The 23,700-nt window shown below is 39.3% G+C and overlaps 2 protein-coding genes across 4 annotated transcripts; one reads left to right on the top strand and one right to left on the bottom strand.

Moving 5' to 3' along the window:
- The first annotated feature begins 959 nt into the window (after positions 1-959).
- Positions 960-17,766, top strand: LOC110069559 (poly(A) RNA polymerase GLD2-like). 3 transcript variants are annotated; one of them, XM_089296283.1, is made up of 16 exons: positions 980-1,075; positions 2,932-3,010; positions 3,900-4,433; positions 5,037-5,151; positions 5,904-5,998; positions 6,098-6,170; positions 6,556-6,622; positions 7,259-7,295; positions 7,879-7,918; positions 8,820-8,948; positions 9,527-9,573; positions 10,427-10,500; positions 13,191-13,259; positions 13,362-13,450; positions 15,692-15,765; positions 16,746-17,766. In XM_089296283.1, exons 1-16 carry the CDS (start codon positions 1,053-1,055, stop codon positions 16,797-16,799), a joined length of 1,599 nt encoding a protein of 532 aa, XP_089152409.1. In that variant the 5' UTR covers positions 980-1,052; the 3' UTR covers positions 16,800-17,766. The 3 variants fall into 3 exon arrangements, with proteins under 3 accessions (XP_089152410.1, XP_089152409.1, XP_089152408.1); XM_089296282.1 differs by having other exon boundaries at positions 16,605-17,766; XM_089296284.1 differs by lacking the exon at positions 2,932-3,010 and having other exon boundaries at positions 960-1,075; positions 16,605-17,766.
- On the bottom strand, positions 17,650-23,555 carry LOC110069615 (alkaline ceramidase 2-like). Its single transcript, XM_020777135.2, has 5 exons — positions 22,639-23,555; positions 22,486-22,526; positions 19,583-19,801; positions 18,923-19,060; positions 17,650-18,582 (listed from the first exon to the last, which is right to left on the bottom strand). The coding sequence occupies exons 1-5, from the start codon at positions 22,729-22,731 to the stop codon at positions 18,270-18,272; spliced, it is 804 nt and encodes a 267-aa protein (XP_020632794.1). The 5' UTR covers positions 22,732-23,555; the 3' UTR covers positions 17,650-18,269.
- Between the last annotated feature and the right edge of the window lie 145 nt (positions 23,556-23,700).

Genomic DNA, 23,700 nt, shown 5'->3' with positions numbered 1-23,700 from the left:
CTGAAGTTTTGTCACATTCGGTAATGACCGCACGCTCACAAAGGCGCACGGGTGGCAATTAAGTAATTCGGTAATGACCGCACGCATGTATTCAAAACCGTAGAACTCAGGGTTTGTGCTTTTCGTTCTACAGCGGTATAAACCATAGCCTGCGAACAGGTTCCCGGCGAGGACGGAAAACAAATTTGCGAGCGCGAAACACAAGAATTCGGAGAGCGAAGCGGTCGGGGCGGGATGCTTCGTTGGGGCTCACCAGGAGCTTGTTCGCAGGCTACGCCATTCCATGATACCAGCTCCTGGTAATTTGGGCTCAATGCCGCCATCCCGCCCCACCACATTAGAATGTTCATCCCGATCCCGTATGGATCTGGTCAGAGTTCCAGTTAGCCGCGTAATTAACGTTCGTAACGTGTGAATTTCTATTTTCATTCCACATCCTGCCGTCAATTCTAGAACTATCCCGCATCCCGCCTGTCAAAATGAGTAAATTCCGCTGTAACCGAAATATGTTTTTTTTCCCTCATGCATCCCGACTCCATTTTTACTCCAATTTTACTCTCATCCCCCGGCTGTCATCCCGCGAGCTTATGTCCAAATGCGTGGGCGATAACAGATTCAACAGAAAAGCGAGTATTTCTAACGAATAAGGAGTGATTGAAGAGTTGTTTCAATCTAGTTTAAAAAGACAGGTAGAATACTCGCAGAGTTTTGTCACGTGACGTGTACAGGTGTATCGGTACATTGGTTGGGCCCATATCAGTCGTTTAGTCCTCTTCTTAAAGCGCCGCAGGAGCTGAGTGCGAGCCCTAGCCCTTTTCACAGTTGACAGCGTTATGAGAACCCTTTTAGAATGTTCACATTATGTTCACTTAATTTTCATTTGCACATTCAAGCGGGAAATAACAGCACGCACAGAAACAGCTGACCCAGGGCGCTTGGCTGACCCGCGGAAACCCGCAAACGACGAAACTTTAATCAGCGGCTTCTAACCAAAAATCAAGCGCGCGTTCAAAGAGAGCGAGAGTTAAAATGGCGGCCTGTCGAGCTGTTCGATGAACTTTCTTTGCTCCTTTAGGTAAGAAATTCTTCCCTGTTCTGTTGTTTGAGGTTGGAAACCGTTCACTCTGTGAATCAGTTTACGTACTTTCCCATAGTGTTAGTATTTATAGAAAAGCTTTGTGAGTTTGATTTTAAAAAGTCGTGGCGGCGGCCTTCTGATTTTGAAAACCTTCGTTTTATTTTGAGCATGAGAAGTGTATTAAATGCGCCCTTGGCCGTGAGGCTGGACAACTTTTGCATGTTGTTATTTTCTTGGGGAAAAGGCAATGAAGTCTTAATTGACGTAGGTTATGTTTAATTTCATTTGCACCGAACAAGAGCTCTATAAATTACATGTAATATATCATCTGTACAAGGGAACAAACAAAGAAATCATGAAACCTACATTTAACCCTTTTATCCCAACCAAAGAGGCAACATTCTCTGTCTGTTTGTTTAGTCCTTAGATTCTTGAAATTTTGGGGATTAAATTTGTTTATTTTATGAACCTATCATAATCATAATCATAGTTTGCAAAATGCAATGAACATGTAGGTGGACAAATTTCAGAGAGTTCATTGGATGATTCCAGAAAATATCCATACCATACCATGGGCGGCATCTTGGAATTCCAAGGGAGAGGGGGGGTTTCTTGGACTGGAATCCTGAAGGCATGGGGGGTAATGCAGTTTGGAATTCCAAACGCATGGGAGGGGGGGGGGGGGGGGTTCAGCTCTGAATTTCCAGAGGGGGAAGACGAAAAGCTTCACTTGAAATCATTGATCTAATAACTTTTCCAGTTTGTAAATCATCAAGCACAAACCAACTGCTTCAGCAGGATACATATTGATCAGGCAGGTGCTAGCGATCACGCAGAAAAGTGAGTGGATGGATTGTGCAGCGAGCTCTACATCAAAGAGGCCTTAAAGTTGATGAATTGGTCGATAGATTAATAAAATATAAAACAAGTCTGTGTTTCTTTCCGATCTAAAATTGTCAATCCGTGAGAAAAACTCGCACCAGTCTCTCGTTTCCAAATGGAATGCCTGGCAGATTATTTTGTAGGCTGCACTACTAGTGATCAGCAGTTCCTCGATGAACGTAATTTTCAATATGGCAGGAGATGGCACATCATGAACTTCACTTTTGTCTCCCACTGGTATGAATATGATGTACTCCTGAAAATATGAAGCTAATGAGCTGAAAACAAAAAGTTTTATTTGGTGGTAAGCAACTTCAAGATAACACCTAGAAGGGAAAGCTACAGTGTACTTTATTAAACGTTTATACTGTAACAAACTTGAGTTACTTGTTTGCTTGAAGGAAAATTGTGAGCAGAATTTTCTTGGAGGGCGAAAAAAGTGCAAGTTTCCCGTTCAGTGGAAGTTTTAGGGCGTCAAACAGGAATTCCAAAGGGTCTGAAAAAAACTTGGAAATTCCGGAGGGAAGGAGGGGTTAACGAATTTGGAATACAGAGGGTAAGGTGGGGGGTTAAAATGTGCATGCCGCCTGTGGTAGGGTATGGATATTTTCTGGAATCACCCATCCTGGACATGCATTTAATGTCCACATTTTTGTAGGGTTACAGGATGACTTTCCTTAAAATTGACAGATGTATGACAATATGGAAAACAGAAAATCAAACAAATAAATAGTGGAAAGAGAGATGCAAATTAACGTAGTGTAGTTGTTGATTAAGAACCGGCTTCTCCCAATTTATATGCATTCCTTGAGTGTTGTTTAAACTTGCTGGTGACAGAGTCTAAGATAATAACCAATCAAGTTCAGTATTTTGCTGATTGGTAGTTTGGATTAATTGCACATGCAGTGTGTGAATTCATTTGATGAATTTTCCAACCTAATTTGTGGGTCATCTTTTGTTTTGTTTTCCAGATGTCATCACAGTTGTAGAATCCAATCATCTCTAAGTACCTTAGCTCGATATCAAAATATCTTTATAGTGTTTTCTAAGGTACTATTTCATATTACTGGGACCTTAAAAAAACATTGTCTGAGTATATACAAATATATTGCACACAAGATTATGTTGCCAGTGACTAGTTCTTCACAAAACCAGGTCTAATGGAAAATGGATGTTATTTAGAGCTGAAGAGAGTTAAAACTCTTGAGATCATTTTACTGTTAACTGACCTGGATATAATTGTTGTACAAATGTATGTAGTCACTGGAAACACACATAAAATTGCAAGAAAACTGTGTGGGATAATTCAGGACAGTACCTGGTCCAAAAAGACAATACCTGGTCCAAAATATTAGAGCAATCTGATTGGCTGGTTTTAGATATTACTATTGATCCCAGACATCTGTTGAAGTGGCTTATTTTTGCTATGCTGTTGCACGCACCATTGTTTTCATTCATTCATTCACGTGGTTCAAAAAAGTGATCTTGTGATTGCAAATTCCATGATCATGTGGTGAGTGAATCTCTGCCATTGGGGAAGTTGCTCCATAGTTTGTTTGCAAGTTTGTTGAGTTTTGCACTCTCTAGCAAGATACAACCCAAGATATGTTACAGAGAAGAGTTCAGCAGATGCAAAATCCATCGCATGGATAAGATTTGCCTTGAACTCAGTACTTTTGAGGAATTTGCAACAGCTGTGCTGCAAACTGTGGCCATCTGCTCCAAGAGATGTTTTTCATCACGTGATGACCTTTTTTGAATCACACGAGTGAAACCAACAGCACGTGGAATGGCCTTATAAAAAAAGCCATAATTTTCAACAGACATCTGGGATCAATAATGCATGTGGCACTCTGAGCAAAGTAGTCAGTTTACTCATGGAGTATCCTTACTAAGCGTGGCATTAAATGTAATTAGTGATTGCTTTCTTCTTTATTAGCATGTAATCAAGACCATGGCCAACTATAACAAAGATAGAGGAACACCTTATTATTGGCACGAGCAGTCAGTGCAAACCCCGACATTCATTGATCTTGATAAATACCTTCCCAAGCCTGAAGAAAGTGGTGTCTCGCCGTTCAACAGGCAGTACCCAAAGCCAATAACATCAATATTAATTAACCAAAAATCCAGCATTGATGCTCAGTTTAAGGGAAGGAAAAACAAGAACTTTAAAAGGACCACAGCAAGTAGCACAACCTCTGATGGTGATACACTCAAGGTGAATGTCACTCGTGAACAGAGAACTGTAAGTTTAAGCAGTGGGGAGGTACTTTACACTAAAAGTGAAAAAGACAGTAGGAGAAGACCAGCAAAACGTCGTCATCACTCTACTGCTACACCAGACCTTCAAGATGAAATAGAAGCAAAAAGAACTAAAAGAAATTATGGCACTCCCCAAGTACCGCAACCTGCTAGATCATTGCAGTTCAACCTATTTGACACAGAACAACCTGTATTTACTCTGGAAACAGTGAGTATTTTGTCAAATTGTCCTACAGACTTGTACATTCATTGTGACTCTCAAACCAAGCTTTAACAGGGATGTACAGGAGCTAAGAAAGAACTTAGCAGGCTCACTTGCAAACTCTATCCTGTGCATCTTCAAAATTACCTGAAGACTTATTAGTCTTATTCTGAGACTTTTCACACACAAAATTGCACACTGTAGATGAACTTCAATCTTGTTCTCTGCAGTATTTTTGTAGTGGCCTTGAGGACACTTTTAAATGGTTTAAGCTTTGAATGAAGTTTTTTTTTTTCTTGAGCAAGAAACCCTACCTTTTACTTTACTCTGTTAATGCCTTTACTTGTACATGTATGACTATCCACCCAGGAGAATTCAAGAACTTACATATCGTCAGTTGCATTGTACATAGACATTTAGAATACTCAGCAGTGGACCAACATCCCGTCCAGTTTAAGTTCACAATTTGTTTAGTAACAGTCCTAGTCACTACAGCTGTACATTTAGTCTATGGACACCAGTGTTGAGCTTCAGTTTAGTATTCTAGCTAGCCTTGATAACAAAAGCACCCATTATTGCTCAACCACAATAACATTTTTTTACCTTTAGCTCACCAATGAGATACAAGAGGAATGTGTCAAGTGTGTGCAAACAATGGAAACATTACAGAAGAAGTTAAAGTTGCAGTCATTTCTAGAAAGGAGTTTGTCACCAGCTTTTCCAGGTACATGTACATTAGGTTACCATACTTCACATAAACATGTAGGCACATGTACCCAATCAGTTGTTATACACTATCATGGAATAAGATTTAAGGAAGGTCAGAAGTTACATTTTATTACTTTCCCTACCAGAGAAAGGGATTGACCCACAGAATGAACCTGCAAATGAACTACCTTAAGTACATGTATCACAGGACTTTTTGCGTCATGTTAATTTTGCAACTAAATTTTGCAATTAAAGTGACGTGAACAATAAGTGTCGCGAACATAACATGACGTGAAAATTACAGTGTAAGTGACTCACATTATGTTACTGTTAACATATAGTCCCGCCCTTGCATTTTTGTTAAGTCGATTTACTAAACTCAAGGACATGTTTAAGTAACATTGCCAAGGAAATAAATTGTGTGTTACTTGATTGTTACGAAATTTTACTCAATTTCGCAAAATCACAGAATTTAAGTGTCGCAAAATATGTGTGCCTCAAAATCGCAAAATAAATGGTCGCGAAAATTTCATGTAGTAAGGAAAAGTCGGTCTCTCTTCTTGTACATTTGTCTTCTTTCTGTAGCTTTATCCCTGTCTCAGAGGTCTCAGTGTTTTTGTTTGGAATTTTTTCATTGGACTGTGTTAAGTACTGCATTTCAAGTGAAGTAATTTGTATATGATGTGTTTTTGTTACTTTCCCATAGTTGGCGGATAAAGTCAGAGTTGTACATGTACAGTACTGTAATTATTTTTGTCATTATTTCAGGTTGTTCTCTACATCTCTGTGGCTCATCAAGCAATGGCTTTGGTCATGATTCAAGTGATGCAGATTTCTGTTGCATCGTGAATCATTTAAGACAGGTGTGATTATACAATTTATGTCTTGTGATATTACTGTTAAGCATGCATGCAGTTAACAAGTTGCTGTTTTACAGCCTGGTGTCTTTCTTTGTGTTATAGGGAAACAATAGACATTATGTCTTATCAGTTCTGCGGCAAATGCAGAGATTGCTCAACAGTGACCCTAATAACTGTAAGTACAATACCACTATTTTTTATCCCTTGAAGCAGGTTTTTGAAAACAGCACATTTATTTTGGGCAAACAAATTGTGTACTTCTTTTTTAAGTCCTGAAATTAGTGAAATTACTATGATTTTGATTGAAGTTTCAAACAGATTCTCCCAGACTGCCAGGTTATATTTTTTCATGAAATTCTGCAAAGTCCCTCTGGCCTGCTTTCACTTGAAACATGCACAAAGAATATCCAAATATATCTGCAATTGAATCTGCCCCTCAGTTTGGTAAGGATTGAAAGAATAACGAACAAACAAATGAATCAATAAAACTACTTAAAGAGGATGTTCAGAAGTAATCATGAATATGTATTTAAGATTATGACAACTTTATCTTTTAACAGCTTTCCTTAGTAAATGTTCAGTTATCCCTGCCACAGTGCCAATTTTGAAATTCAAGGATTCAATTAGGTGGGATGATGAGTATTATTATTAATAGTGCATTATTTTATGAGTTCATGTATAATTATGATTGTGTTGTTTAAGGCTAATTTACATAAAGCTATATTCATTTGCTTTCCCTTTCATAAAGTCATGGGGAAAGAAGGGTTGCCACAATGGTGAGAGCACTTGCCTTCCACCAAGGTGGCCCAGGTTTTATTCTGTCATAAAAAAAAATTATTTAAGTTGTGTTTGTTGTTGGTTCTTGCCTTGCTCTGAGGGCTTTTCTTTGGGTGCTCTGGTTTTTCTCCCTCCTGAAAAACCAACATTGCAAATCAAAAATTCCAGAGTACCTGTTTTCATGGCTTACATGGTTCCCTCTCTCTCTCTCTCTCTCTCTCTCTCTCTCTCTCTCTCTCTCTCTCTCTCTCTCTCTCTCACACTCTCTCTGAACATTATAATTCATTTTTATTATTTTTTAAAGGGTTTATGTGCATGTACTTTCTCTGACAGTTTTTCCCATATTAAGATCAAAGATCTCTTAAAGCTCACCATACTGGGATAGTCGTGTGCCATTGATGTACATTTACAGCATTTTAACTTACAACAGTATTTTTGTTGCTGGACTCTTTAATTCATGATAGTATTATTCTTTTCCTTGTTTAGTGGCTGTGAGTGTGATATTAACATTAACAATGTTGTGGTAAGTTTCTCTTTTCTGCATTGCTGGCCATTTACACATTCTTAAACATTATCCTTGTCAGGTAGGCAACAATTGTTACATGTAGCTAGTTTAATTAAAGGCTGCCTGTCATGGACTACACTGTTATACATTTCCTTGGCCATAAAGGCACAATACTCCTAGCCACTCAAAGCTACAAAAACTGGCATTCTACTCAACCCTATGATTGGTACAGACTTATTCAGTTTACATGTAACCAGAGTTAGTAAATATGGTGTAGCTTAATCTTTGTCAGCCCTGCTCTTGTTCACTGGAAAATGCTATTTGCCATAAATGCACAGCATCTTAACTTGCCACCGTTTATTTGTGGTACAACTGTTTCACTGACACTCTGTACTTAAGATCACAAAATGGAAACTACATAATGAAAATCATGGCTGATCATTTATGGTGTTTTCAGTAAAATGGAATCTCTAACATGATAGAAAGGCATTTAATTGTTTAGTCCAAGTATTATAGTTCCTCCTGACTCTCTTTGTCTGCGACACGTGCTATTGTCTGTGGTGTGTAATCAGTTATATTGTACAATTTGTTAAATTTTCAGGGTGTTAGGAACACTCACTTACTTCGAGCATATTGTGGAGGTAATTGTCAATACAGTCAAACCTCAATTATCTGGGTTTCTCGATTATCCGGACTTTTTCTCTAGTCCCAATTTTGTCATGAATATTTATAAGTCATGATTAAGATCCGTAGCAATATTCTTTTTAAAACTATAGCATTGAAAAGTGCAGTCAAAAGCAAGTTTGTTTTGCTGTTGAAGAGCAAAAGCAGCGCTCGTATGCGTGGTAACTAATGAAGAACACTCAAGTGAGTTCTGATTAGCTCAGAGTTGAGTGGTTCAAGATATACAGTAGACCATATTGTTTTCCAAACAATTTGTAAAAGTGTTGTTTCACAATTAAATGTTGCTTTATTTAAACAGTTTTGTCCTTCATTAATATTCATATTTTCAATTACCCGGACCCTTGATTATCCGGACTATGTCGTCTAGTCCGAACAAGTGTGGATAATCGAGGTTCGACTGTGATGATAATAATAATTATGCCATACTGAAATGATACCATTATAGAAGGTACATGTCCAGTACCTAACATTCAATCATCATTAGAATGTCAGGAGTTTTGAATGAATACTTTGTGCTATCTGCACAGATGTAGTTTGACTCAGTTTTGATCTTAAAGTCACAACCCTGGAATTCCAACAGGGTAAATGCAAATGCTCGTAAAGAGGAAACAAGAGCAAGCATATTTCAAGTAATGTTGAGAATTAAATAAGATGGTCTAGTGGTTGACATGTTGGGTCCAGAGTTTGGTTTGTGTTGCATTCTTTCAACCTTTAAATAAGGCACTTCACTCATACATGTAGGCCTATCTTCATAAAGTGCAGGGGGTCTCAGTTATTTGACAAAGCACCCAAATTCTTACATGGTTTCTAACAGTTGCTGTATGTCTTACATGGATGTTGTTTTATTTGTTATTTTAGTGGACTATCGTGTCCAACCCTTAGTGATGCTTGTGAAGAAGTGGGCCAAGAAACATGACATCAATGATGCTAGTTGTGGAACACTCTCCAGTTATGCTCTTACGCTGATGGTTATTCACTATTTACAAGGTGACATTGTTATAAAATGTCACCTGAAAACAGTGTTGCAGAATAATTTGTAATATTGACCACCTTTGAGAACAAGAAGGTTAACTGTTATATGTGTAAAGTACATCTCCAGCAAATAAAACCAATTGATGTCCTAGCCAAAACGTCATCCTCACTAGCCCCCCCCCCCCCCTGAAGCTTAATTCATTTAGAATGCAATTAATTTCATTTTTTGCATGCTTTTTGTATTTGAATTCTTAAAAAATTCCCCAAAGAACTTCACTCGTCCATTGGCTAGTGACAGAAGGGGGGGGGGGGGGGGTACTGTCCAAAAACCTTTTGCAGGCTATGCTGCAACTCTTGAAAGCCTTGCCGTAGATGCACATGAATGTGTTTTCAGATCAAGGTATTTGACTTTCCGCACCCTTTTTGAAAAAAAAGAAAATGTCAAATTCGTTGTGCAATATCTTATTGAGAGCAACATCATACCGCAGTATATAGCTTTTATAGGAGAGCAATGCCCCTCCTGGGCATGTCCATGGACATGATTGTACAGTGTATTCAATTAGTGTGTTTTTTTCTGTTTTTGTTATTGGCAGGCATTTGTAAGCCTGCTGTAGTTCCTGTCTTACAGAGGCAATATCCAGTAAGTGCATTGTACATCTGCATGTTTGATTACTAATGACCGCTGGATAAAACAAAATAAAATAGATGCTGGGTATAACAAAGACAATGTACCACTACTGGGACCCTACAAGAGGCTTCTACAAAAAATCTACTCTCTTACTAGCCAGCCTGTAGTATTTTAGCCCCCAATACGGACACTCTCTGGGCTCGTCATGCAGTCTTCCTTCCCCAGTGAGGAAGGAAGATTTCTCGACAGCCCAAACAGCATGTGCATAGTAGGCAATATGTATGGGTTATTGACCAAGTGTGAGGTCAAGATGGCTTGATATTGGCTAAGTTCTTTTTTTGCGAGTTTATGGACCAAGACGGAGTCGAAGTCCATAAACTCGCAAAAAAAAGAACGAGGCCAATATCCAGCCATCTTGACTGGACAAGCTTGGTCAATAAAGAATTTATTATATGGCTTTCGCAGAAATTTTTCTTGCGGGACACGGCGGGTACAGTGTAGTCCTGAGCGGGCAAGATAGCTCCATCTTGCCCACTCGGGTAGCCAATCACAGTGCAGGATTTGATTCATCTTGCCCGCTCACGGAGCTAGCCATATAATAAGTAGGTGTATGTGGAATTAGTCCATTCTCTTCAAGCTTTCTTTTTGGCCTGCTCCCTTGGCCCATTTTACATTGAGTTTGTACTCGCTAAAAATTAGCAACAGTGTGGTGCTGTTAGTGATTGATACCTGCAATTCCAAGTTTTCTGTCAAAAACGACGAACATAATCTTCAAACTTCTTTTGATACAATTATTTGTTTACTACAATTTATTGCCAAATTGAAAAGAAATGGTGTTAATATTAGTGTTGTTCTCTTTTACCAGGCAGTGTTTAAGTACCATGGAGATGTATCAAATCTTATAAGTCAAGATCCGTGTAAACATATTGCTTGCAATCAGTAAGTCTAGTAAATATTTAGTCTAGCTTTCTTTGGGTTTATCAATTAGAAAACATCGTTACATATCTCTAGCAGAAAGAGTTGAGAATGAATAAGAATGTCTTAATTACTGTATGCTAATCTAAACTCACCTTGTATAAGGCTTAAAGTAAACATTACACCTATAAAACATTCACAAAATCTATTAGAAAACAGACCTCAGAAAATACGCGCGCTGATTGGTTAAAAGTCGTGTTTCTATAACTTGATAGAAACACAGAACTAGCACGAGCTGTTGACGTAATGATGGCGCGAGCAAAGAGAATTTACATTTTGATAATCAAAGCTAACAAGTTGTTTTCCTTCTTTTCGTCGCGGTGTTTTCTAAAACAAATAGAAAACATGTTCTCCGTATTTCTATCGATTTATAGAAACACTCGTGAAAGTTTGGGAGAACTCGTTTTCTATGTTTTCTATTTCTTAAACAATAGCCTACGAAGCAAGCATTTCCATACAAGGGACAGGTTTCTCACCTGCTGGTCGTGCAAAAACTGGGGTCAGAGCACAAAATTGACAAAGATGGGGCTGGTGGGGCAAGCATAGGCCGCGATAATTAAAACAAATTCCATTCATATGGGAACGCTTGCTACATGTACGCAGGCTAATATTTAATTATGACTATTTTTGTTCCACTTTAAACAAGTACAATGCAGCTCAGATATATCCGAACCAAAATATACGCGTAATTCGCGTCAGCCCAATACGCGTATACGCGTATGTATATACGCACATACGCGTATGCATATACGCACATACGCGTATACAGTATATACGCGTATGCCTGATTAGTGTGTATGAGCTAACCTATTGTTTTTTCTTTTCTTAGCAGGTCATTGTAGTTTTCAATGGCTTGACAGCTTGCCACAGAGCGAGAAAGAGTTTTCTTTATTTTGAATACGCGTATACAGTATACGCGCGTATGCCTTCAGACTAGACTGACTTATTAGCAAAATGTTAGTTGAAACTAACATTTTGCAATTGGGCACTTGACAGAAAATTAACTGACTGATTATAATTAAAAGAGAGAGTATTTTGCCGTTAAATCAAAAATTTACCCGTTTTTTTGTCAAATAGAACCGGGGATACATGCTTCAACAATCCCATCTTCATGGAACAAACACAACTGAAAGATAACTTTTTCGACACAAAGTAAACACGGTCCAAGCAAGCGCGCGACTTGGAAACGTGTGCCGAAACACACAACTTTTCCTTGAAGAAAATTAAAAATAACAAAATGTGAGCGGCGCACCATAGAAACTTCAATAAACAATTCTTTCGTCGGGGAAAGAGTATTTTACCATTTGAATGAACGGTTTGTGTCAGATATAACCGGGGATATCATTTTCTCGACAAGGTTTTCGGAACGCTTCAAACAATAAACATTCTCGCAAGCGACTTGCCGACGCATGCCGAAACACAGAACTTTTCCTCCAAGAAAAAATAACTCAACATGAGCGACGCGCCAGTGAAACTTTGATAAACAATTATTTGGCTAAAGAAAGAGCATTTTATCGTTTGAATGAACGGTTTGTGTCAAATATAACCGGAGATATCATTTTTTTCGACAAAGTCTTCGGAACGCTTCACACAGTAAACATCTCGCAAGCGACTTGCCGACGCGTGCCTAAACACGAACTTTTCCTTGAAGAAAAAAATAACTAAACGTGAGCACGCCATAGAAACTTTGACAAACAATTATTTGGCTAAAGAAAGAGCATTTTACCGTTTGAATGAACGATTTGTGCCAAATAAAACCTGAGATATCATTTTTTCAACGAAGATCTTCAGAACGGTTCAGACAATAAACACTTCCCAAACGACTTGCCGACGCGTGCCGAAACACAGAACTTTTCCTTGAAGAAAAAATAACTAAACGTGAGCGGCGCACCATAGAAACTTTGATAAACAATTTTTTTCGTCAAGGAAAGATTATTTTACCATTTGAATGAATGATCTGTGTCAAATATAACCGGAGATATAATTTTTTCGACTAGGATCTTCAGAACGCTTAATTCAGACAAACATTTCGCAAACGACTTGCCGACACGTGCCGAAACACAGATCTTTGCTTGTAAAAACATTAAGTTCACGTGTTAAAGTAGGGAGTTCAAGCGACTGTTTCAATTTTCTTCCCATTTTTGGTAGCTTAAGATCAAGCAAGTGTTAATAAACGGTAGTTTGTCGGTGAATTTGCGAAGTGATCGAAAACTCGAAATGTGATAGCTTTCATTGATCGGCAGGACGTTTCAACAACATGCAAATTTCGCTTTGAAGCCTTCTTCATTCCCAGAAATGTAATGTCCTTTGTTTGACCAACAATGCTTCACATAAAGAAACTTATGGGAATGCATAACAAAGAGACATATACGCGCGTATATACGCGCATATGTGCGCGTATTAACATACGCGTATACGCAAAATACGTGCGTATAATACGCGTATGCGTAGTTCGCATATATCTGAGCTGCACTGTACATGTACTTGCATTTATTTAATTGTACAATGTACATACATACACACATATATACTAGAACTTATTTTACTTTCCACAGCCTTAATTGAAAAGAATTGTCAAATTTTGTGTGCAATGCCTTATAAAATCTCAAGTTTATGGTTGAAAGTTATAGTTTTTATTTGCTGTTTTCTTACAGGTCAGGGAACAGGCAATCCCTAGGAGAGCTGTTTGTGGGCTTTTTTAAGTACTATGCATTGGATTTTAGGTATGGCTTTCGTGTTCAACATGTTGTTTGTATGAGGTTTAACAATGGTCAGTGATCCATTTGGGTTTGATGTAAAAATGGTTCACGTTATGCCCTTTACAGATGGAACAGTGACTATATATCAATTGCAAGGGGTACTGCCTATCCAAGATATTCTGGACAATGGAAGACAAAGCCTATTGTTATAGAGGGTAAGTTGTTACTACAATGCACGTGTATTGTCAGTGTAACATAACTAAATGCCAAGGATGTTTCAGGAATTCCCTAGGGGATGTACATGAATTGGGGAGACTTGCCTAACTGTGAATCTTGTTTTATAAACCGTACACATGTACAATGGAATTCGTGTTATTAATTTTTCTTACGTATATTACCTAAGCTTTGTTTGTGTGCACTGTTCTCAGTTGTCACTAATTTACAAAACAATGCAGTGTTTCTTCACCCAATCGGTGGACTTGACAAGTCTGAATGTAATCTTGTAGGGCATCTTTTACAACGTTTAAACTAAACTTCCTACAACAGTGTTTGAAATCTCGTAATTGGCATTAACGCCCAAGTCGCTAGTGGAGGGAAGGTGCCTACGAAGCCCGGGGGCTGCAACCGCAGTCACATCCCCAAGGCGCTAGAACACCCGACTGGCCTGCCCAACCCGCAACCAAGCCACGAGCCCCCCGCGCTAAGCCCCCTACAGGTACCCGTCACACTCAAGCCAGATGGCATTGGTGGGAAAAAGAAAAAAGAAAGAAAGAAAAAATGCTAAAAAGAGAGGGGGGGATAGGGAGGGAACGCCGAGAACCGGTAAACTATAATTCAATCCACAACGCCACACTAACAGAGCGATGAACACACTGCGAGCACATGGGACTTCAACACATGTACTAACCAAAAATACCGCTGGACAATGTCAGCCCCAGGGCTCTCACGACCATATGACTGCTGCAAACGCTACAGAACGCACCAAACGCTAAACAAACGCTGACAGATGGCCAAGGCACTAACAAACGCATACAAAAATGCTACTGACCAGACTGGCTCCTGGTATAAACTATGTAAAATTTCATTGAACTATATCAAACGCTACAGAACGCACCAAACGCTAAACAAACGCTGACAGATGGCCAAGGCACTATCAAACGCATACAAAAAAACGTTACTGACCAGACTAGCTCCTGGTCATAAACTATGTAAAATTTCATTGAACTATATCAAACGCTACAGAACGCACCAAACGCTAACCAAACGCTCACAGACGGCCAAGACATTAACACCCGCCTATAAAAACGCTACTGACCAGACTAGCTCCTAGTCGTTAACTATGTTAAGGGCCCATTAACCGATCTTTTCGAGCCGTTACTAAAAAAATTTAGTCTCATATAACCTCATCATTTTTACTTAGTTCAGAGTTATTTCATGTGTTCCGACTTTTTCATGATCAGTAATACTATTGATGACGTCATCAGGCCACGCCCATGGTCATGTGACTAATACAGCAAAAATACAAAGGCTCCCAGGCAAATTACTTTCTCGGGACTTTTTTCATTGATTTGATATTTTAATTTAAATCCTCATTACCCTATGCATCGATTTTGTTTCATTTCTAAAAGGTCAGATTTTGAGAGCATTTCAAAATATTGAAAAATTCGTAATTTTCTGAAAAAAGCATGATTTCAAAAAAGGAATGCATAGCTATGTTGCCAACGTTGGCTTTAATCGAAATTCGTCGAAAAAGGCTGGATTTAATGAAAAACCGCGTTTCCTTTAGCATTGAAAGAAACCGGAAGTGCGCCCGATATCTATTGGAAGTTACCCTATCAGCGCGTGCGCAATTTACACTACCAGCGCATTTCGGTAAGATCAAACAAAGCCACACGGAGTTAGTTTTTCTCTTTCTCTTGCTCTTGTTTTTCTGTCTTTCTCTTATTTTGTCTTTGCCTATTCTTTTTATACTTTGTATTTTGCGAAACACAAAGAAAAACATCTAAAATGGATGCGAATTTGGAAGTTATTGAGTTGTTTTTATTTTCCGCGCTCAGGCTGACGTAAATGACTGGAAGTGAAATTTTACCTCCTTAGCAACGCGCGCGAGCGCGCGCATGAATCGGTTAATGGACCCTTAAATTTCATTTAACTATATTTATATTATTTCTTTTGACTCTCTTCAATATTTGATTAAGACCTTCTTCCGACTTCATTCCCTTTCTCCACTGTAAAACTTCACTCCATCCGAGGCACCGTTTTGATGCGAGAAAAAGCCCTCTTTCTTCACCGGTAAAAGTCGACCCTTTCTTCACCCCACAACACCCCACAACTCACCCGTTTTGAGCATCTCTGGATCCGGTACTGTTTTGTTTAGACAACTCTAAGAATTTGTGATCACAATAGATACTTGGCAAGCTTTTATAGGCTTGAGCAATGCGTTCTTTAACTTGCAGAACCTTTTGATGGGAATAATGTTGCTAAAGCCGTCAACCATCACTTTGACAAGATCCATATGAAGTTCAGGCTGGTAGGTTTATGGCAATCGCGTTGATGTAATATATCAAACACGAGTGACAGTGTTTCATCGGGATATCCAAACATCGAGAAGAGAGTTGAAAATACGACGCGCAGCGGGGTATTTTTGTCGAAATTCGAGGTGTTTGGATAGCCGGTGAAACAGTCTCGAGTGTTTGATATATCTTCTCAATCGAAGCAAAAAATAAGGAGTAAACGGAGAAGTAAAATCATGAAAATCTATGCTAATTAAGACCGGGTATCTAAACCTCCTTCACGGTTGTGATTTTCTTTGTTTTAACTTGATTGATTATTAATGAGTTTGAGAAAATCATATGAATCATGATTCATGTTCCACGCAAGTCGTTCATCAAGGACATCGACGTATGCTTTCTCTGTGATTACGAATAAAAGGGATAAGTCTATATGGGAATTATGGTTGAAAAATGTGCAATGTAGAGAGAGGATCTCACTTTTACAGCAGCTTAAGTTGTTGAAAAAGAAAATCTTCTGACGTCAACAAGTTTCTAGCCCATGATGACCTTTCTTATGTTAGGGTCATTGCTTCCCACCAGCCTGCAAGCCGTAGCAGTCTTTTGCCTCCTGAGAGTGCCTTGCTCTCGGTCACAAAGTCAACGACCGCTACACAGGATCAGTACTTTACGACTACACGGACATAAAGCGTTGCCTTTTTGCGTGTGTTAACTAAATTCCAGCCCCCTCCCCACCCCACCCCCAAAAAACTCCCTCTGCAAGCCTCGTTTTGAAGTGAAAAGCAGCAAGGTTGAAAAGAATACCCACGTAAATTGATGGTACAAGTTTTAACACGAGTTAACTTCGACTTTCCTTTAGGCATGGCACACGCTTAAAATCTCACCAAGTCTTGAAAGCGTCAAGGTTACCTAGACACGACTAGACGTCCTGTGTTGAAAAGAATACCCACGTAAATTGATGGTACAAGTTTTAACAGAGTTAACTTCGACTTTCCTTTAGGCATGGCACACGCTTAATATCTCACCAAGTCTTGAAAGCATCAAGGTTACCTAGACACGACTAGACGTCCTGTGTACAGAACCATACCGTGCATCCTCTCTATGTGTCATTACTGAACATGAATTGGAAAAAAGGTTGGCCTGGATGCCTTTAAATACGCGGCTTACATTGGCCAAAGATTCTTGTGTGGACCAACATTTGTGTTTGACGCGGCTTTGAATCGCGATTCATCGTTACTTCATCTTCGGGTTGCAAAGCAAGTGCAACGAGACTGTCATTCCAAATACAACCATTCAAATGACAGACTCTCCTTTGAAATCTGTCTTTGCCCATCTACAAATGCTGTACGTTTTGAATGCAAAGTTCATTTTGTGAGCATGTTTCCCTGGCTGGTTTTAAATAGCAGCAACTCCAAGAGAGGTTTTGGCTCTTTGAAACTCGAATTTCTTCACACCAGCAGACGGAACATTTACCAGTGACTGAAGCCCTGTCCAAACGGGAAATGTTTGGCGACCAAACTCGATCAAACATTGTTTTTGGTGACCAAACATGTTGATGTTGTACCAGTATCAAACATGTCTGAACATGGTCGGTGTCCAAACGAACAACATGTTTTACAATGTGTGATCCATTGTTTGTCGGCGTTCAGATTCTATTATACACGATCAAACAAGGTGATGTCCAAACGGAAAAATGTTTGATCGTCTTTAGTGGCCAAACATTTCTCGTTTGGACTGGGCTTTTAAAACATCGCGTACACTATAAACATGGTTTTGACGCAACAGCATTTTAAATCCCCTAAGTTGAAATGAGTCGTTTTTACTCAGTTATGTAAATGATCGATGCACTGTTTAAATGGCGTAATTCATGACATAAAAGAGAAATTATGATAAGTACACCGTAATCTGTAAACTGTACCTTTATTTATATATCTAAAGTGTATAGCCTAGAGTATTGTATTAATAGATATTATATTATTGCTATAGTTTTTGAAATAAAGTGTACATGATATATGCTCAAATTGACGTACATGACTGATTTTGATAATTTATCTGCCGCTTGTTATTCGGGCTTATTTTCTGTTGAAGCTTAATAAGCTAGTTCAATATCCTATCTTGTGCCTGTAATTTCCTCTGGTAGCATTTTGAGATGCGGCTTTCGTGCCGTTATGAATGCAGCCGTGAGTAAAGAATAACTTGAACATCTTGTGATTGGAGTTTTCCATTCTAACTTTTCTCGCTTATTTGCATTTTGTGTGACAAAAAGAGCTTTTTTCTTTCTTGACACCCTGTTTCAGTTGCTTCGTCGAGTCAACTCTGCCTGTTCTTTGCTAGCATGGCCCTCTTCAACTTGTGAGCTGAATTTGTGGTAACATAGCTTGTTGGTGTGTATTCCAAACAGTGCCGCTGTAGTCTCCACGTGAAAATATTTCCATTGCCGTATCAGCGTTATCCCTGGTTCAAGGTAGCAGCGTTAGCAAGAGTCCAAAACCCAAACAGTTCCCCACTCTGTGACATTGTTTTCTCACGGGTTGCTTTCTTTTGGAATCCCCCTCAACACTATGTAGGGAACTCCCCATTCAGATGACCAACAAGGCCAGAAGGTCAGCGCTGGGCGAAGCTGTGGAAACTCCGTTGCAGCGTAGAAGTAAGCGCCGAGGACACAACCAGTGTATCCGGCGATAAATATCAGTATATGCCACGCGCAGTGAAGATAAGGGAACGACACGGACCTCCATATATCACAGAATACTCTGTCATTCACCCAGAAGAGCACAGCAACAAACCACCATCCAGCACACGTAAATCCCAGTCTCCTGACTTTCAGATTTTGACAGCTGTGGACGGAAAAATAATCCGAAAACTTTGATGTTTTCTTTTACTGACGTTTCGAGTATTATATCGTAAAACAAATCGAATTGCTCGTCAAGGCAGAACAACTTTTATCTTCAGAAAGCCAAGTGACCTCCCAGTACACTTCCAGCGTTCTTACTTATCGATTCGCGTGTGTAGTATTTAAGCCTTATATTTTACTTACGGTATAGTACCAGAAGCTGTAGAGAGAATGTGCTTAGAATGTACCCAAGATGAGAACAAATGAGATCATTTCGGGTTGAGCCTCAGTTCGAACATTACATTGAAACGTTCTTGTAACTGAGAAAAGAGAGTACAAGTTACCTTTTCAGTTCAGCAAACAGCATGAACAGAAACGGAGCTCCAAAGGTCATCAACACGAACGCGTTAGCCACAGGGTAGACAAAGCCCAGCCAAGTACAAATCAACGATAAGGCCAGGATAGCATACTGAAACGTCTCTCTGTTTGAAAAAAAAAGGAATACGAAAATGCCTTCAATGATTTCCCGGAGGAACAAGATATTGATATTGGCTTTTTAGACTGAAGTAATATATCAAACACGAAAGAACATGTTTGGAAATGTGGTCAAACACTGGCTTGAATGATTGGTATATCTTCTCAATCGAACCTAAACTAAGGAGAAAACGGAGAAATAACATTGTGACAATCTATGCTAATTAAGATGAGATATCCAAACACTGTCACGGCCATGATTTCCTTTATTATTGAGTTGGAGAAGCATATGAGTAAATTACGAGCCGCCCCTCTTTTCTCAGTCTCTTTGTCAAGTTTGACGCGATAGAACGTGTGATATCCAGCCATCTTGACCAAACAAGTTTACTCTTGAAAAGATGAAGAACACCATTATCTTGCGGGATACAACGGGTAAACCCGTCCGAGTGGGCAAGATAGTCCCACTTGCCCGCTCGAGTAGCCAATCACAGCGTAAGATTTGATTCACTTTACCCGCTCAAAACATATACCTGTCTTCCCCAAACGGTCCGTGAGCGAGCATCCACTTAGGCGTCCACAAGGCAAACGCCACCATCAAACCCCACAAGATGGCGAGTTCGTCAAGCAGCTGTCCCACCAGGCTGAGAGTGGCGTGAAAATACGCTGAACTGACTCCAATCACGATGAATAAAGCCCAGATAATGTTCACTCCGGAACAGACGTGCTTGGAGTATGGACGAAACAGGTATCTGCAACAAGAGGAAGTCCACTTGTAAAAGATCAGTGGAGTTTGATAAAGTCATTATTTTGCGCTTCCGATCGGAGGAAAAGTGCGACTGAATAACAGTTTACTGACTCTGGAAAACATCAAAAGCATAGTAATCATGAACCGAACAGAAACAAGAATGGTTCAAAATGAGGAAGAATAAAGAGACAGGTGTGAAAAAAAAAACAGCTTATTTTTCAATGTGCCATCTTTGCCGTACTTTAAATGATACATTCTGGGTTAGATAAAGCAGGGTCATAGCGAGAACAAGTTATGACTGAGGCAAGGTCCATAATACGCATTTCGCGGTGTTTATTGTCAGTTCTCCCTTCAAACAAAAACGAGAAAAATTACTGAGGCAATTAAGTGCCTCAGTTTGCACAGCCCCGTATAGATTGCGAGCAAAGGAGCTGGTGCTTGAAAGAAAACTGTTGTTATTCTTTACTGTTTCTTTGCGTCTTTTTTTCTTTTTTTTTTTTACTTTAAGAGCCCATTAACCGATCTTTTCGAGCCGTTGCTAAGGAAAATTTACTCTCATATAACCTCATCATTTTTAGTTCGTTCAGAGTTATTTCATGTGTTTTAACTTTTTCATGATCAGTAACACTATTGATGACGTCATCAGGCCACGCCCATGGTCATGTGACTAATACTGAAAAAACGCAAAGGCTCCCAGGCAAATTACTTTATCGGGATTTTTTTCATTGATTTGATATTTTAATTTGAATCCCCATTACGCTATGCATAGATTTTGTTTCATTTCTAAAAGGTCAGATTTTGAGAGAATTTCAAAATATTGAAAAATTCGTAATTTTCTGAAAAAAGCATGATTTTGAAAAAGGAATGCATAGCTATCTTTCCAAAGTTGTCTTTGATCGAAATCCGTCGAAAAAGGCTGGATTTAATGAAAAAACGCGTTCCTTTAGCATTTAAAGAAACCGGAAGTGCGCCCGATATCTATTGGAAGTTACCCTATCAGCGCGTGCGCAATTTACACTACCAGCGCACTTCGGTAAGATCAAACAAAGCCACACGGAGTTAGGTTTTCTCTTTCTTTTGCTCTTGTTTTTCTGTCTTTTTCTTATTTTTTCTCTTCTTGTACAATTTTAGTTTGCATTTTGCGAAACACAAAGAAAAACATCTATAATGTAAGCGGATTTGGAAGTTATTGAGTTGTTTTTATTTTCCGTGCTCAGGCTGACGTAAGTAACAGGAAGTGAAATTTCACCTCCTTAGCAACGCGCGCGAGCGCGCGCATAAATCGGTTAATGGGCCCTTAACCGGCCTGTTTGATGATGAACATCTACTTAAAATACTTGAAAATGAACTGGTTACTATCAGTGCTATTCTGTCGCACTTGGTCGCATTCACCACATTTTCATACAACCTGATCTTATGTTAGGTTGAACTGAACTCGCTATGGCTTGCGAACATTTCTTTTCTGTTTTTTTTTTCATCTGCTTAAGCTATTCTTTAGATAATTTAGTTGGCTTAAGCACCGCCTAGATTGATAGGAATTTTGTGACACACGTAGAACAGTAGCGTGAAATCTTTACAAATGCACAGCTGTTTTTCTTTTGTTTCTAAATTACCGTCCACACCCCAACGGGTGGTCAATAATGTTAGCACTTTTATACGCTGAAGACAAAACAAAATATGAATCGAGTAATTTTGCGATAAGTGTTTTGCGCTTGCGATAGCTCATTAAATTCAAACAACGTAAAAAACCTAATGCGGTTACAGCGAAACGGGGAAGTAATTTTCAGACGGTATGTTACACCGCGACCAGTGAGAAACGCCCGTCACATGTCATGCTGGCTATAGACTATACACCAGTGAAGCAATTTTTATGCAATAAATACAACTTTTCTAAAACACCATACAGACCGCCTGCGGTTCCTGTGATATGCATGAGTCAGTGCACAGCTCAAGCCGTTTACGCCAGCCGTTTACAGGTTACCGCTCTACTCGCACGAGTGCATCGTTCCAAGGAAAGCTTTGTTTCATTCTTCACATGTATCAGTAACGGGTTGACAGCAAATCTGATTTCTATTTGCCAAGCAAATTATTTTTATATACTTTATAAGAACTCAGTGCTGCCAAGGAGACGATATGCAAATAGGCCAAATTGGCAAATGCTCATGAACAGGTACTTTACCAGTACCTGCAGTAAACGCCTTTCATATGTATATTTTTTGTTCTCGTTTGATTTGAAAGCCGTTCAGAAATGCCAGTATAAATTCAGCGTGTCGTGAACGTGTGTCGTATTTCTGTGATATTTACTCAGAAGTCAGTTACAACAAAGCAAACTTGTCAGATTAAAATCTATTCCCAGAATTATAAGTTAAGTAAATATCTTGTCTTCGAGAGCGAAATCAACTCAGTTATAAATCGACTACAACGAAGAAATCTTTATCGTTCCATGTCAGAATAATCTTGTTTGTGTTTCTTATTTTGAGTATATACCTTATCCTCGGGAATAATTTTAATCTGGTGTAATATATTACACCACGCCCGGAACTTACATGTCATAGCGTAACATCTGCACGCGTTGAAGAGGAAAAAATAAAAAATAAAAAGAGGAAGTTGAAACGTTACTGGAGCGCAAAAGTAAACCCAGAATAATTAAAGCTGAAGATATAAGAGGTAATAAAACATGGTACTTACATGAAGAAAGGCGGTAGAACAAGGAAGATGGCGTTGCTGACCTGAGTTAAAAACACATCTGTATTAATACTGTTCCTCTAGAACATTGAAAAATGATAAGCAAGACTCGAGCACTTAATTAAAAGCAAAAACAAAAGCGCCGGCTCGCTGTACCGTGTTGTAAAACTCGGCGATAAAAGCTACATGAGCATAATTCGATTCGCACCAATCGACTTCTGAGCTGCCCCTAGCAAAATGTGCCAGCATTTTGCTTGAACTCCTCGCTGCTCACTGTATTTTCTTTGTTAAACTCGCACTAACCATGAGGGTCCAAACGTCTAGTAATATTTTTATGTTTCTATTCTTCTCTTATACGTAAACAAAACAAACCGGGTAATTGCGCGCGAGCGAGGTTACAAAGCTTTCCGGATATAACACATGGTGGAGATTTTTGCAGGGGTAGGGTGAAGGGCGCCTTTAAGTGAAAGCTTCAGAGGTTTATGTAGGTGTTGTTGTTGTTGTTGTTGTTTTTTTTTTTCTTAAACTTTTCCTTTTTTCCGCCCGCTATGTTGGAAAGTAACAAAGCAGTATCAAACCCAAATCTATCGATTATTGTAGATGGATTCGGGTGACGTGTTTCACTCCTTGTTCTCACCCAATTTAGATCACGTGATGTTTCATTTGGGTCGTTACAATTGTTCTGTTTGCACATACTCCCATGCAATCAGTTGCGTGTGACAAATTGCATAATTGTAACCTCCCAAATGAATCATGGTGTTGTCTGAATTTGGTAGCAACAGGGATGTAAGCACATTTTTCCCAATCTGTCTATTCTTCTGAACGCTTTCATGCACGATCACAAAAGCAGTACCGCCTTTTAAACAAATCGCGCGATGAAAGCCTGAAATTTCAGCCTGGCTAACCAGGCTGAAATTCGCCATGTGATCAGGCCCTTAGGTTTTCGTGGGCGGCGTTGAATGCCGACTTTAACATTTGTGGTTTTGCCGCTCGCGCGTTCGCGTGGGAAACCTTCTCAAAAGTCACGCAACGATTCTGGCCGTAATGGTTAGCGAGTTGCGTGACGGCTCAAATATGGGGGACTGCCAAACAGTGGCTTTCTGAAAAGTCATTGTGTTATAAATATTTATCTCTAAAACACGTTATGGCGCACAAGCGTTGCTCTCTTTCCGTACGAAAAGATGAATCAGTTGGCTTATTGTCTTCCGGTTACAATAG

Source organism: Orbicella faveolata, unplaced genomic scaffold (assembly GCF_042242905.1).
Source record: "Orbicella faveolata isolate gen_17 unplaced genomic scaffold, um_ofav_v1 contig_26, whole genome shotgun sequence".
Taxonomy (NCBI): domain Eukaryota; kingdom Metazoa; phylum Cnidaria; class Anthozoa; order Scleractinia; family Merulinidae; genus Orbicella; species Orbicella faveolata.
The sequence above is the reverse complement of the archived record's forward strand: the minus strand, read 5'-3'. Positions and strand labels throughout refer to the sequence as shown.